Source organism: Apostichopus japonicus, chromosome 1 (genome assembly GCF_037975245.1).
Source record: "Apostichopus japonicus isolate 1M-3 chromosome 1, ASM3797524v1, whole genome shotgun sequence".
NCBI lineage: Eukaryota > Metazoa > Echinodermata > Holothuroidea > Aspidochirotida > Stichopodidae > Apostichopus > Apostichopus japonicus.
The window spans coordinates 18185085-18200335 of NC_092561.1; the positions used below are offsets into that span (position 1 = coordinate 18185085).

Genomic DNA, 15251 nt, shown 5'->3' on the forward strand with positions numbered 1-15251 from the left:
TATGACGAATATTTCCAGATTTTCCACAAATATAGACTTATAGCGAATATTGAGCGAAGAATGAGTCATATAGAAATTTAGCGCTATTAAAGTTTACTTGAGGGTCCAGAATGGGGAAAACTACTCCACGTGAGGATGGAAGGGTACACAGTAGGCCGGGAGCAAAAGGTGTAAAGAAAACAAATAATATCTGTGTGTGTGTGTTTCTTCACTTGTATATTTAGTAGGAAACTTGTATGGCACCAACACAGTTGTAGGACACTAACATGACCTATAACTATCTGTTTTTTTACTTTTAGAAGATAGGTTTTGTCTGCCCCCATTTTTTTAGCTACACCCTTGGCAGCTCAACCCCCTAATCACACACCTCTCCCCTACCTACCCTCTGATTTATTTTTTCAGCGCTTACACTTATGGAGGGGAAGGCAAGTTATAGCCTACATATTACTTGTCAGTGGCGTAGGAAGGTATTTTTGAGTGGGGGGGGGGGGCTGAAGACTGATGGCCGGCCTGGGGGAGGAGTCTTAGGGGAGGGGGTTTGCCCCTCCCATTTGGAATTTTTTTTCATTTCCAGGTGGCCTCATATGCAATTTGGTGCAATATAGCACACTTCAACCCACCCACTCCATTTTGTATATAATTTTGCATTTTCACCTGGCCTTAGATGCAATTTGGTGCTCCAAATGAGATTTTTTTCTCATTTGGAAATGAAAAAGGGGTTTTATGACTTGCGAAGCGGGGGGGCGGAATGATACTTCCGCCCCTCCACATTTTTCACTGGGGGGGCTGGCGCCCCCCAGCCCCCCCCCCGGTTCCTACGCCCTTGTTACTTGTACAAAACCAACTAAAGCAATATCACAATTTTCAACATTTCTTCATGATGTCGCATGAATCGTCACTATTCAAGCTTGTTGTTGCTTGTTGTAATCTACATTAGGTTTCATGTTGTTTCGAACAGCGAAGACCCCGAAAAAATATCAAAATCGGTCGCGGTCTCAAGCAAGGCCATCCCATTTCCTAGCAAATTTGCATGTTAGCATTTTTAAGTGCCAATTCTGACTAGTCTTCCATTTGATTTGCTGACTGTGCGTTATGACCACTGACCTCTAACACCGGTCAGTGGTTATGACCTGTTTGAAGGTAGCAGTCATTAAGAGCATCCACTAACAGCAGCCAATTGTGTATACATCAACTTTGCGCCGTTGGCCACTGATGTCTGTACACTGTGACGAGCGCTAGGTAGCTGTGGCGGAAAAGTGGATCCCCAGCAGCCACTAAGGGCAGCCTAAATTAGCGGACAATAACAAGACGATTCCTTTCTCTTACCTGTTTTAAAGCGATAATTATTCACGCTATGCATACTGTAAAAGGCCAAAAATGTTCATGTGATATAATTAGCTTGAAGTGTAAGGAAGAGGAGTGTAAGGAAATGGTTTTCGAAAACATCAATATTAAGCACTGGGGTTTAATCGAGAAGAGAGACGAGAGGACAGTTATTCACAATACATCCGTTGAACGTACTTCCAGTACAATGTATCTAGGAGTCTGCATCGACAACAAGCTGACGTTTTCAAATCATATTTCGAAGGTATTAGCCAAGGTGTATCACATTGTCGCCACACTCATGTATATATTGCTCCTCACTTTCCTGTCCATATACGGGAAAGGGTGTTTGAGGCCTCTATCTTGCCAAATATAATATATGCTGTCCCGGTCTGGTATCACTTTGTCCAAATAAAAGATAAGAAAGGATTATTAAGTTTCCTGAGATACTGTGAGAGAATCTTTGGATTAAATCATAACCTACTTAAAGATAAAGTTAATACGGCTGCTAGGAAGGAATCAGAGGCTAATAAATAACATCCAAAGGAATGAAGGACACCCACTCCATTGTGTAATAAACTCTCTGTGCAATAAGACAAACTACAATTTGAGGAATGCTGCAATAACTCCCAGATTCAGGATTGAACTTTATAGGAATTCTTTTGTTTATAGAGCGTCCATGTTCATACAGCATGGTGCTCTAGAACCATTGTTGTGATTTTGTTTCTCAGTGTTTTGTCTAGTATTTACTATTTTATATCTTTATCATAATTTTATTTATTTTCCTATTTATAAATTTTTAATGATTTATACTGGAAATAAAGAATTGAATTGAATTGAAAAAGATGTCGGTATCGGGGTTATAACCCCGATAAACTTTAAGGCCACTTTTGGTCAAGAAATCAGTTTTGTTACCGATAGTAGAGGTATACCACGTGAAAGAGGAACCTTTCTACTTTAATGTGGTGCTAGCCGGACATCTCATTAAGGTCGATAACTCAAATCAGTCAATTTTGAAAAACAAGAAAAACAATACCTTTCTTATATATGCACTATAATTTGGACAACACACTCGACCGCAGTGTCAGTTATAAAACACACCATAGAAATTGATCAATTTCTATGTAACACACACACAACCACAGTAGCAGTACTGTGTGTCATGTCTTACTGTCTTTTTTCTCTTAGTGACCGCTGTAAGTGTCTGCTACCTTCAATGAGGCTGCACTATGATAATTCAAGTAACGTATACTCTGTACATAAATTATAGTAACTAATTTAATTGAATGTTACAACTTCGTAGTCGATGCAAACATAATTTCTTGATCAACGGAAACATTCGATTGCCAAGATGAGGATGAAAGCGCGGTATATTCTCCTTGTCGTCGGGATCACTTTACTTACCTGCCTGTTTTTCATAATGTCATTTCGGGAAGAACCTCCACACCATGAAGACAAGTTACCATCCAATATTGGCAATAGGTACAATAAAATATGCCTAGGCATAGGCCCTAATTCCGAATAGTAAAGTTAGGCTTAACATAGTAATTAGTATAGGGCCTAGGCCTGGGCTACAGTAGCTTAGGATGGCTTAAAGTCATACAGTACGTCTAGTGGCAGCTAACCCTTGTTTCTGTGCAATATGACAGTAACTTACTGTGAACTCGAACTTTTTTACCTTGCATAAATGATTTAGCCGGAACTAATCTGTGACTGTAGCCTAGGCCTCGGCTATAGCTTATGTCTACAGTACTAAGGCCTAGACTGCATGGTTAGGCTTATGCCTAGCGACTTGTAGCTATGTTACACTACGTAGGTACCCAAACGTTACAGGCTTCAAATATGTTGCCATTTTCCACTACTGTAGGCTTGGCTGTGTTGCGTTATCATGTTATAGACAAGGTAGGCTGATAAGAGAGATAATGTTAGGCTTATGATGTTCATATTTGGACCTTGATAAACCCCTCGTGTACTTCCATACAGTTATTGCATTTGCATGTATTTTGAATGACAGCCAATATTCACTAAATAATTAATGGCCGTTCATATTTGTAATATAGCCGGACATCCTTCAGTTGGAAATCCTGGTAAGATACTGTAGGCCAAACCCTAACGAAATAGACAAACACACCACAAGTGCCATATGGTAGCATACAGTAATTCTGTGTGGTCACTACTGTACATCACATATAAGCTCTTTGTTGTGCATACAGCATGTATCTGCCCAGTTTGACACCAACTTTATTGAATAGTGATCAAATTAGTCATGAACTCCCATAAGTAAAGTTCTTGAAATCTGTACAGCTTTAATTATAGTAGCTCAAGTTGTAATTTAGTCTTGAAAGAAGAAAACATCCATTTTGTACTATGTAGCATTTCATGTCATAGTTTTTGCCTGTAACAGGAATTATGCAGCAAAGTTGAGGCATACGTACAGTATGTGAATTTTGGGAAATTTGGTCAAAATCAAAACCATTTCATAAATACAACCTGGCATAATGTTATCACTTACTTGAAGGATGCAACTAAATCAAAATGGAAAAAGTAAAATCCAGTTAGACTGTCATTACAGGGAAAGTTTTAAAAGAACATCTGCTGTAATCATCATAATAATTTAACTGTGTACCATCATAATACATGACAAAGGGATCTTAATGGGTGTGGAACACCAAACTTGCAAAAGTTTATTAATGATTACACATGAGAACCTGCTCAAGGCCAAAAGGTACACAAAGACTTACAAACAAAATATGACCATATTTACTGAAAAATATGGACTTGATGGTGTCAGACAGAATATTCCAGTTATGCCTGAAATCATTTTGTTCAAGATGGTCCTAAGTAACTAACTAGGCCTATGTCACCTACTATTGCTAATGTGAAGTTTCAAGAAGTTTTCAGTGTCACAGATCTTATGACATGAAAGATAAGCTCCCTTTTAAGAGAAAAGCTAAATGGGTACAGTAGAATCAAACAAGTAGATCTACAATAATGGATCACCCCTTCTCTGTCTCCTATGGCAGGGAATTGTTTTCCACAACATGGAACATCCACTTTTCGATGAACATCTTAAATTGTGGAATTTTCCTGACAGCCTTAAAGAAGTCCAAAATGCTGCTACTTTTAAGAAAACAATTAAAACACTACTTATTTGTCAGTGGTTCTGATTTCAGCCAGAATCTCCATCAGGTTTAACTTTTGTATCGTTAAGTACTTTGAGTTTTATTTAGTTGTTTTTGAGCACAGCAGTGCACACAGTTTTCTGTCTTTGTTGTGCTTATAAGCCTTTATTATTATTATTATGATTATAATTATCTTAGCAGCCTGGTTAAAGAGCCCAGTTTTACTGTACAACAAAGGCCTCAAGCCAACTACTGCATCTATCTTTTACAGTCAGCCCTAAAGAAGATATAAGTATTTTAAGATGAAATAAACTTTACTTCTTTTCTTTCTTCAAAAGGGCAAAAGTTTCCTTGTCAGAGGAAGAACGAAATGAAGACAAAGGTGACCTTCCAGCTGAGGGATTATCCGATGAGAAACAGATGGAACACGGCAATGAACTAGATAAGGTTGCAATCGATAATAGGCAACACCTAAAGAAGGAAGGTATCGATAAACGACGTAGTCTGCCGAAGGGAAAGTTGTTCGAATTAACTCGTGCCAAAGCTAAAGATGCGAATCAAAACTGTTCTCCAAGAGAAAATGTGACCTTCATCAAGGCACACAAAACAGGAAGTAGCACCGTGCAGAATATCTTTCTCCGTTATGGGGACAAGCACAACCTTCAGTTTGTCCTACCACCAGCAGGCCACCACTTAGGTTATCCAAGTTACTTTGAGAAGAAACATATGCTTCATAACGAAAAAGACGTTTACAATATCTTCTGTCATCACACCAGATTCAGTCAGAAGATCCCGCAAGTCATGCCCGTCAATACAATTTACATCACGATCGTCCGGGATCCCGTCAAAGTGTTCGAGAGCGCCTTCATCTACTTCAAGATGGATTATCGACTCAGCATGACCAACGACCCCGAAGCTCTGCAAAAGTTTCTCCAGAACGCTCAGTCGATTTACGACTCGACGTCGAACAAAGTCCACATGAAAAATCCGATGCTCTTCGATATGGGCGTGGCCATAGAGGACTTCAACTCGGAAGCACTGGTTAAAAAACACATCAAGACATTCCATAAACGTTATCGCCTGGTGATGGTGGCCGAATATTTTGAGGAGTCCTTGATATTGTTGAGAGACTTGCTTTGTTGGACCACAGAGGATGTGGTGGTATTTAAACTTAACACAAGGAAAGACGATAGTATCGTTTCTCTGACGGAAAAGGCCAAACAGAATATCCGAGACTGGAACAACGGCGACGTCTTACTTTACGAACATTTCAATAGAACCATTCAAAAGACTATAGATGACTATGGCAGGAGTAGAATGGCCGCAGAGGTCGCCACACTCCGAGAGAAAACTCAGGAACTGTACGAGAAGTGCATCAAAACAGACCAAGCTAATAAGGAGGAAGGCTATTTCAAGGTCTGGCAGCCGTTTGGCGTACACATCAATGCTTTCGTTCTCAAGGAGGAACAGAACGGGAACAAGGACTGCGAGAGCATGATTATGCCGGAGATACAGTTTACCAAAGATCTCAGGAGGAAGCAATTCCCAAACCTGAAGGAGATTGATGTGATGAGGAGAAATAAAGTCAAGGTGCCATTGAAAAGAGTACCTTGATGATAGGGGCAAGGGGTTGGAGGGTGGGGTGGGGGGCATGAGGGAGAAGAGGGGGAGTGAGGAGAAGACCGTAGGCTAGAATAGAGGCTGATGCAGTAGATTACGTAAATCATTTTGACGGATCAGAGTTTATCCACCAGATCATATCCATTCAAGTAACTTTGACCAAATGAGATTTGCATGACTCATCATTGACCAATCACCAACTTGCTTTCTGTTTTATTGACACATTGGTGCATCCCACACTTTATCATGCAGTTATTGTATCATGCAGGGTGTATGTCGTCCCCTTTAATGCATACTTCAGATAAAATATGTACAGCAGGGGCCTACTGCACATTAGATGGAATGAAAACACCACAGGTTGGAACGACATTTTCTTTAGAAAATCCAGTTTGTGTCAAAGCAGCTATCCTACTGTACAGAACCAAGTTATAAGCTACAGTACTGTATAGTAAGTATCATTCCAGTAATCAGGTTAGGCCCCGTTTTGTTTGCATCAAATGCATGTATGCATTATACAAGACACAACTTTATTGGGCAACCGAATCTGTTGGCCAGACAGTCTACAAAGAAAATGTGCAACCTGCAAAATTTGTTATCAATCAGTCCTGGATTATCTGGTAATTAGTTTCTGTAAATTTATCACTGGGACTAGTTGAATCTTGTTATATGCAAGCTTAGCATTTAATGAGCTCAAAGTGCACTTGCAATACTACTGAAGCACAGAAAAATCATACCAAAAAGATCCACAATTTTTTTATTATTTTTTTTTTATCATTATTTATGTTGCACATTGACATTAAGTGCAAGTTGTAAATGACTATGATGATTAAAAAATGTTAAAAAGCAAAAAAAAACTAAATAGACAGCAATTAAAAAAAGAAGAAAAGTAAACAGACGTTTAAAAAATTAGATCGATTTATTTGAGAAAGCTAAACAAATGATCAATGGGAGGCTTTGTTTCAGAAGTCAATTAATATGTACATAAATTAAATAGTTTGATATTTACAGATTCCAGCAGAAACTGTTGACTTTTAACGATTTATACAAAGCCATACATCAGAGCTCACTAAAATGGTAACTGTTAGCACTACAGGTAGGTACTTGTTATATAAATAGTTTTGCTGGTTTATCTGTAAATATTGCCAAGTTGCTCAAAACTATTCATAGTGAAACATTATAATGTTGGGCATTTTCCATCATAGTCCTGATCAGTGCAAGATTGTGGGCTGATTTTAGTTCTCACTAGCAGAATAGAAGTCTTCATACTGCAGGCCTGGTTTGGCCTGTCTGCTACCTTTACATTGAGAGCATGGTGGCCAATTGGCTAAGGCGTCGGACACGTGATCCAAGGATTGCTGGTTCGTTTCCTGCCTAGTTCATTACAATGTGTCCTTGGGCAAAATGCTTTATCTCACTTGCCTCTCTCCACCCAGGGTTTAAATGGGTACCTGTGTTAGGTAACTTGTCATTGGGCGCAGTATATAACTGCTGCCGACTGGAGGGATTGTCTCTGGGACCAGGTAATCATTGCCCAGGGGTAATATAATGTCTGTAAAGCGCTTTGAGACCTATCGCTGATATAAAGCGCTATATAAAAAGCAAATATTATTATTACATAGAGAGCCCCTGCGCTTTAGAGTAGAACCATTATAAAACATTAGACTTTTTGGTGAACCACATCATAACTCTTGCCCTAGTTCTCATAGGCGTAGGAGCCCAAGTTGATTTGGGGGTTGTAACGACTTGCCCGAAAAATATAACCAAAATTGTTTGCGCGCTCCGTGCCCACTCAACATGTGAAGAACACAATTGCTCCTGTACAATTGCACACTCCATTGTTGGTTTGCCTTTCCATAACTAGATAGTAAAATCATTTGATCAGAAATTTTTAAAAAGTGTGTCATAACAAATCCCTCGACTTTAGTGTAAAGCAATATTCCCATTTTTAGCCCTCTACGCCTCATTTGCTTTATATCTACAGTGTATGTGTGTTTGAGTCTCATTTTGACCAGATTCTTAAAGATGCATGCCGTGCAAGGTGCAATTGGGAATAACTTGGACGTATCTTATATCATAGTATTATTTTCTGTCTTGAATTTTTTGTTTTTTATTCTTTCATAAAGTTTTGGTGCAATACATTTTTTTTTCAAATATGAGTTTTGTACCTCCAGATGTGCTTATACGAACAGTTGTACTTAATGGCAAGAGTATACATGTACATTAAAGGCCACGATACACGATGTATGTTCATATATTACGTTTTTTTTTTTTTTTTTTTTTTTTTTTTAAGAATGAATGCAACCACAAGAAACTTGACTGGTATACTTTTAGAACCAAACCTTGGAAATTACATTCATTTTTTTTGCATGAGAACACTAATTTTGTTTTTGTTACATACCAATTTATATTTTCTATTGTATCATCTGTTGCATTATTTCTGTATGTGTCTGTGCATATTTTCTATATAATTGAATGTTCATTATTCATATGGCATTTGACTGTTGTCCTTATTGGCTCAGCTAAACTACTACAAGTGGTACAATAGTTTCAAGGTGGTTTCAGTATGTCTTTTTGGCAACCTTTTTTGTTATTGAAAATTATATTGAATTACGAAGCTCTTTGTACCATTTTCCTCCACTTTTTTCAGTAGACACGTATAGATGTGAAATATTGGATTTGAAATGATATGGGAATGAATTATTTCTTGTAGTTCCCAGTAAAGTGTATTTATATTGTACACAGTATTACTTGTTTTGAAGCTTAGGGTTAACATAAAGTCAATCATATTAAACACAGGAAGGCGGGGGGGGGGGTCTAGATGATGGTCTAAAGGGGGAGGGGGGTTGAAGATGATGTGCATTGCAGGGGAAGGGTGCCATGTGCCTTTGAGAGATCATGATAAAATGAAGGAGCTTAGTAGAAAAATGGTGCTATATTTTGCAACTTTTGAACAAAATTCTGCAACTGTTTAGTTTGGATGGTATATATATATGTACATATATGTTGTATATTTTCTGTATGTACTGTACACTAGAGTTTTTTGGTAATATTTTCTTTCATTGGGGGTTTGGGTGGGGGGAGGGGGGGATTGTAGTGTGAGGCTGAGTCTACCTTGATGTTATTCTAGAGGGGTGTATAAGTCTCCCACATAGTGAGGTGTATTTGCACTGGTGGTTAAAGAAGCATCCATACACCAGTTTGTACTTCAAAATGCTTCAAAAAAAAAACCCAGCTCAATCAAACCAACTTGTTGGACTTTTATAACTTATATATATATATACCCTGTCACAGTGACGAACTGAACGGAACCATATTTTGCCCTACCTACATTACTGTGTATGTGCACATTTTATCATTCCATTGGGTTGCAAGTTGTTATGGTGCTATGTTGTAGTATACAGTAAATGTGGCAGCGTATAAGATGTGACAGCTTGTGCAATGTCTGCCATGTTGTGGCATATGTGTAACAGCAGTGATGTGACTGTGTGTGACACATACTGTAGATGTGACAGCATGTGTGATGTCATCAATGTAAACTTACTATTAAATATGTTGCCATTTACCTAAGACATTTTCTAGCTGAATTTGCTCAGTTTGTCGATTCTGTCACATCTGTATATAAAGTTAGGTAAATGTATCTATATATATATATATATATATATATATACATATATATATATATATATATATATATACATATATATATATATACATATATATACATACATATATATACATACATACATATATATATATTTATATATATATATATATATATGTATGTATACATACATATAGTTAATCATTTTCATATTCAATTGATTTGAGATCGTTTCTTTCAGCTCATGTCATTTTAAGCAATAGGTCTCCATTTCGTACACATGAAATGAATTTTCATGAGACATATCAAATGAGGAAACAGCTTTTCAACAACCGTGATGTTTCTATCCGGTTCATTTATTTTTCTCTATTGTTATAATCATATTGTTCTTTCAAGACTACTACAAACACTGTCATTGTTTGGACTTCAATTAATTGTAATCAACCACACAACTGTGCTTATTGTGGTAGAAGAATGATGTGAAACGTTCTAAGTCGTGCTACAATGGGCGGCATTTATGGTGTAACATTGATTATATCATGTAATAATATCAGTATCTATGCAGACTTTGTTGATGTTGTGGAAAATCTTCAGCATATCATATTGTTATTTTCCCAAACGAATGTCAGCACGGAACCTCAAAGGCATACAACGATTTCTCAAAAGCAGGTTATCAACTTATCACCATGGTTACTTGATGAAGAAATTCACTGAGGATGAATTCTGATTATTTGCTAACTGTGCCATTTTGAAATTTAAAAAAATAGGCTGGAATGGGTATCAAGCATCAAAGAGTGTATATTGTGTTTATTATTATATTGTGAATGTTAATTATTTTTTAATAGTGTTTATGACAGTAATGCGAGACACCCAGCTGGTTTAACAGTGCTTGAACCTTACCGGTCTCCACACTACTTTTACCAGTAACTACCAGACTTGACGTATGAATACAACAGCATGAGGCATGAGTACACCAGCATGGGAATGACTACAACGTTATGAGAATGGGAATGAGTACAATAACTTGAGCATGAGTACAATAATCTTAGTATGAGTACAAGAGTGTGGGATTGAGTACAATAATCTTAGCATGAGTACATTAGTATGGGAAAGAGTACAACATTATGAGAATGGGAAGGAGTACAATAACTTGAGCATGAGTACAAGAGTGCAAGAATGAGTACAATAAGCTGAGTATGAGTAGAACAGTGTGAGAATGAGTACAATAACTTGAGTATAGTACAAGAGTGTGAGAGTACAGTAACTTGAGTATGAGTAGATCAGTAATGGAATGAGTACGATAACCGGAGTATGAGTAGAACAGTATGGGAATGAGTACAATAACCTAAGTATGAGTAGAACAGTATGGGAATGAGTACAATAACCTGTGTATGAGTACAAGAGTGTGAGAGTACTGTAACTTGAGTATGATTACACCATTATGGGAATGAGTACAATAACTTGAGTTTGAGTAAAAGAGTGCAAGAGCAATATCTTGAGTATGAGTAGAACAGTATGGGAATAAACACAATGGCTTGAGCATTACTACATTAGTATGGGAATGAGTTCAATAACCTGAGTATGAGTCGAACAGTATGGGAATGAGTACAATAACTTAAGTATGAGTAGAACAGTATGGGAATGAGTACAAGAACCTAAGTATGAGTAGAACAGTATGGGACTAATGCAATAACCTGAGTATGAGTACAAGAGTGTGAGAGTACAGTAACTTGAGTATGATTACACCATTATGGGAATGAGTACAGTAACTTGAGTTTGAGTAAAAGAGTGTGAGAGCAAACTCTTGAGTATGAGTAGAACAGTATGGGAATAAACACAATGGCTTGAGCATTACTACATTAGTATGGGAATGAGTTCAATAACCTGAGTATGAGTCGAACAGTATGGGAATGAGTACAATAATCTAAGTATGAGTAGAAAAGTATGGGAATGAGTACAAGAACCTAAGTATGAGTAGAACAGTATGGGAATAAAGTACAATGGCTTGTAGGTACAAGAAAAAAACTTTCAAAAGTTACAGGAGACGAGTATTATGCCCAGCCTCCTAAAATAGCCTGGTAGTGCTTATTAAATTGTAAGTGCCTCTTTGACCCAGAGTTCCTGACCACAGGCTTCATGCTCGCTTTCCATAGGAATGTGATATGATGTATTTTGTAACATAGATTTGGACTTAATAGGGAGACCTCCCCATGTGACAGTGTGGCAGCAGTACGGTGGCATAATATATCTTACGATATAATACAAAAGTGTGGCTCGTCCCTCATCTGAACGTTTGCAGCAGATAGGAGGTATTACTGAAATTTGTATGTAAATGCGTGTCTACAACACAGCCTAATACAGAGGAAATGCAACATGTACGTACGTACATTTATACAGGAAATGGGTGTGACTGAGGAAACAGGTTTCTATCGGGTATGGCAACTTGCCCTGCACATCGAGGTAAACAGTACTGGTTTTCCGGTTGTCAATTATGGCTTAGCGCCCTCTGTTTCGAGCTACACGGCTACTGCGTAGGCCTACTCTGTCAATATACTGTTTGTACAGGAGACAATAATTGGAGCTGATAAGTGGAAACTTTAGTTATTACAGCAAGTCGTTTACTCCATAAATAGAAGGAAATAGAAATTGGAAACGAATTGAATTTAGCTGTACCTCCATTAGTTTTGAATTGCAGATTGTATACACGGCACTTTCAATTACCATTTGTGGATATTTTTTTTTTTTTTGCCTTGAAGCATCCATGATTTTTTTTTTTTTTTTTTATTTGATAACTGTATATTTCCAATCATATTTATATTTATGCCAAGTTCCATTGCTGTATACGCAATGTATAAAAATATCGATCGAAATATGGTCAATAAACTTTCATTTTGCGTTTGGTGTATACATGCAGTCAATTGAAGGCATGTTGCTGTATGTGACTAGCAGTGAGACGCATGCGCCTAAGGAATGACATCTCACGTTAGCTGTAAATTTGGGTGAATACATATACTTTCAGGCTAACTAGGCAAGATTACATCACCACTGATAAACAGGTTTATCATACAATAGTGACAAATACTGTCCAATATCTCCTATTGTATGTGAAATTTGTCTTCACATGTTTTCTAAGCTATCGAGTTAAGGCTTCCCCAACATAATGCACTGTTTTCAGAGAGTATGATATGTACTTACATGTTGATTGAGTAGTATGGGACCAAGAAATATCCATTGTTAGCTCAAGTTTCATCGTAGTGAAACTCAGATCTCCTGGTGCCAGGTACATTTTGTTTTACAAGTTGAAACTGTAAATCATCTTTGCATGGAATACGCGCATGCGTGGTGTTCAGCTATGACTTAAAGCTGTTTTTAATTTTCTAATTTAATTATAAATATTCAGTAGCTGGGAATAATTTGTAGAATCAAGAGTCTTTATAGGAAAGGAAATACCTTTGAATATTTCTAGCTAAATATTGAGTTTAATACTAAAGTCAATAAAATATTTATTACAGCTTTCTAAAGCATGTTTGTAATTTCAGTAGTGTTCTGCAAATAAAAACACAGAGTGCCAAACGGATATACCAGTGAGATTTCTCTCATTTCTTGCTTACCTTTGTTTTTCTTAACAGGAACGGAAATGAGTTTAACATACTCACCGGTACTATATCATCACGTGGGTTTTGTGCAGATATAACAATAACGAACACAACATTAACAGATGGATGCCTGTCCGAAATAGCAAGAATACACCCCCCCCCCCCAAACCCCCGCACCCCATAATCCCACAGTAAACCATTTTCTACCATGATAACAGAAAGATGCTGGAACAAACTAATTTCAGATATGATACCAATATGATATCTGAATAATGTAATAAATAAAAATTAAAAACAAATTTTGGAAAGCGCCTTTGTCGGTTTCTTTCCGTATAAACACCAGTTCAGTTATCAAGAAACAAATAAACTGTTAGAACATGTATTGTACAGACAAGTTAATCTTTGTTACATACTTTAGGTCCTGTCTTCTCAATCTGGGGTCCACGTACTCCTAAAGGTCCGTGGAAAGTTTTGCGAGTCCATGAGGGCAGGGGGGTCTACTAAAACTAATATAATTCGGGCTTCGTAGAAGCCGAAGGAGTCCGTTAATATGTTGTCAATATCATACAGTAAAAATAAAATCTATATTAATATATATTTGACCATTTTGGGCGAATAAATCGCATGTCTGGGTCTACAGGTCGATATTCCACATGTCTGGGTTTACAGGTCGATTTTCCACATGTTTGGGTTTACAGGTCGATATTCTACATGTCTGGGTTTACAGGTCGATATTCCACATGTCTTGGTTTACAGGTCGATATTCCACATGTCTAGGTTAACAAGTCGATTTTCCACATGTTTGGGTTTACAGGTCGATATTATACATGTCTGGGTTTACAGGTCGATATTCCACATGTCTGGGTTTACAGGTCGATCATCTACATGTTTTGGTTTACAAGTCGATATTCCACATGTCTGGGTTTACATGTCGATATTACACATGTATGGGTTTACAGGTCGATATTCCACATGTCTGGGTTTACAGGTCGATATACTGCACATGTCTGGGCATGTCTGGGTATACAGGCCGATACAGTCTGAGTTTACAGGTTGATTTTCCACAGGTCTGGGTTTACAGGTCGATATTCTACATGTCTGGGTTTACAGGTCGATTTCATCATTGCCAGTATCAGTGTGCGTTGGTACAACAAAAATATGTGAACTTTGGCTTTATAGGGAAGTGTGCATCTAATGTCGAACCTAATTATACACACCCTCTCTAGGGATTATCAAAGAAATGTTCTTGGTTCGTAACGGATGTACACGTACAGGATCTTCTTCAGATGCTTAATGCCTCTGACGAATGCCCTGCTAGGATCGAAACGTCAGGCCCACTTACTTTAACACATTCTCTTACACACACTCTTTAGTGGATAAGCATTTTGCTAACAATTTTGTTTGATTTTATTTTTATTTTTTATGTTATTTGTATTTGGATATAAACGTAGGAAGTGTGTTGTTTGGTTTATTGGTCGGGATATATCTCCTTCAGATTCATTCTAAATGTGATAATAAGGTGATTGGCATGTAATTCAGTTATACGCATGCTCACCGAGTCAACTTCTGCATGTCTGTCTCCATCAATCACTCTAAATATCTCTAAGTGGTCCCTGTTTGAAATTTAGCGTGTCGAACAAATAACAAAACAGAAATCGACCACTGTCAAAATACTCTCACTTGTAGACACTACCTTTCTCCTGTTGGTCAACTCTCGGTGTAATCAGGGATTGTTTCGTTGCTATTGGGATTTCACGTTAGTCTGTTTGCTCGGGCTCTCATTGTGTGTTTGTTTGGTTCTCGCACTATGGATGACGTCATAATAGAAGTTAAAAACGGGATCAAATAAACACATAGGATTAGTCACGTGAACAAGTATCGTTATTCCGCTAAAAAGTTATAACAATAGGATTTATCATTCACGCCTTGCTTGCTGTCCTCATCTGAAAGTAAGTCGAAAGCGGAATGAAGATGTGTGATTTTTTGCAA

At 37.6% G+C, this 15251-nt stretch overlaps 1 protein-coding gene and 1 long non-coding RNA gene across 2 annotated transcripts; one reads left to right on the forward strand and one right to left on the reverse strand.

The window, feature by feature from the left end:
• Positions 1 to 2569: 2569 nt before the first annotated feature.
• LOC139969719 (galactosylceramide sulfotransferase-like) lies at positions 2570 to 8885 on the forward strand. The gene is made up of 2 exons (XM_071974911.1): positions 2570 to 2805; positions 4784 to 8885. Exons 1-2 carry the CDS (start codon positions 2675 to 2677, stop codon positions 6057 to 6059), a joined length of 1407 nt encoding a protein of 468 aa, XP_071831012.1. The 5' UTR covers positions 2570 to 2674; the 3' UTR covers positions 6060 to 8885.
• Positions 8886 to 9854: 969 nt separating this feature from the next.
• Positions 9855 to 13256, reverse strand: LOC139969752 (uncharacterized). Its single transcript, XR_011793797.1, has 2 exons — positions 11631 to 13256; positions 9855 to 11051 (listed from the first exon to the last, which is right to left on the reverse strand). It is a non-coding gene; the product is annotated as an uncharacterized lncRNA (long non-coding RNA).
• Positions 13257 to 15251: the final 1995 nt, after the last annotated feature.

Excerpts from the sequence above, each read along its gene's own strand:
- LOC139969719 (XM_071974911.1), top strand. The coding sequence starts at position 2,675 with ATGAGGATGAAAGCGCGGTATATTCTCCTTGTCGTCGGGATCACTTTA. Across the intron at positions 2,806-4,783 it reads CCATCCAATATTGGCAATAG|GGCAAAAGTTTCCTTGTCAG; the intron begins GTACAATAAAAT and ends TTTCTTCAAAAG.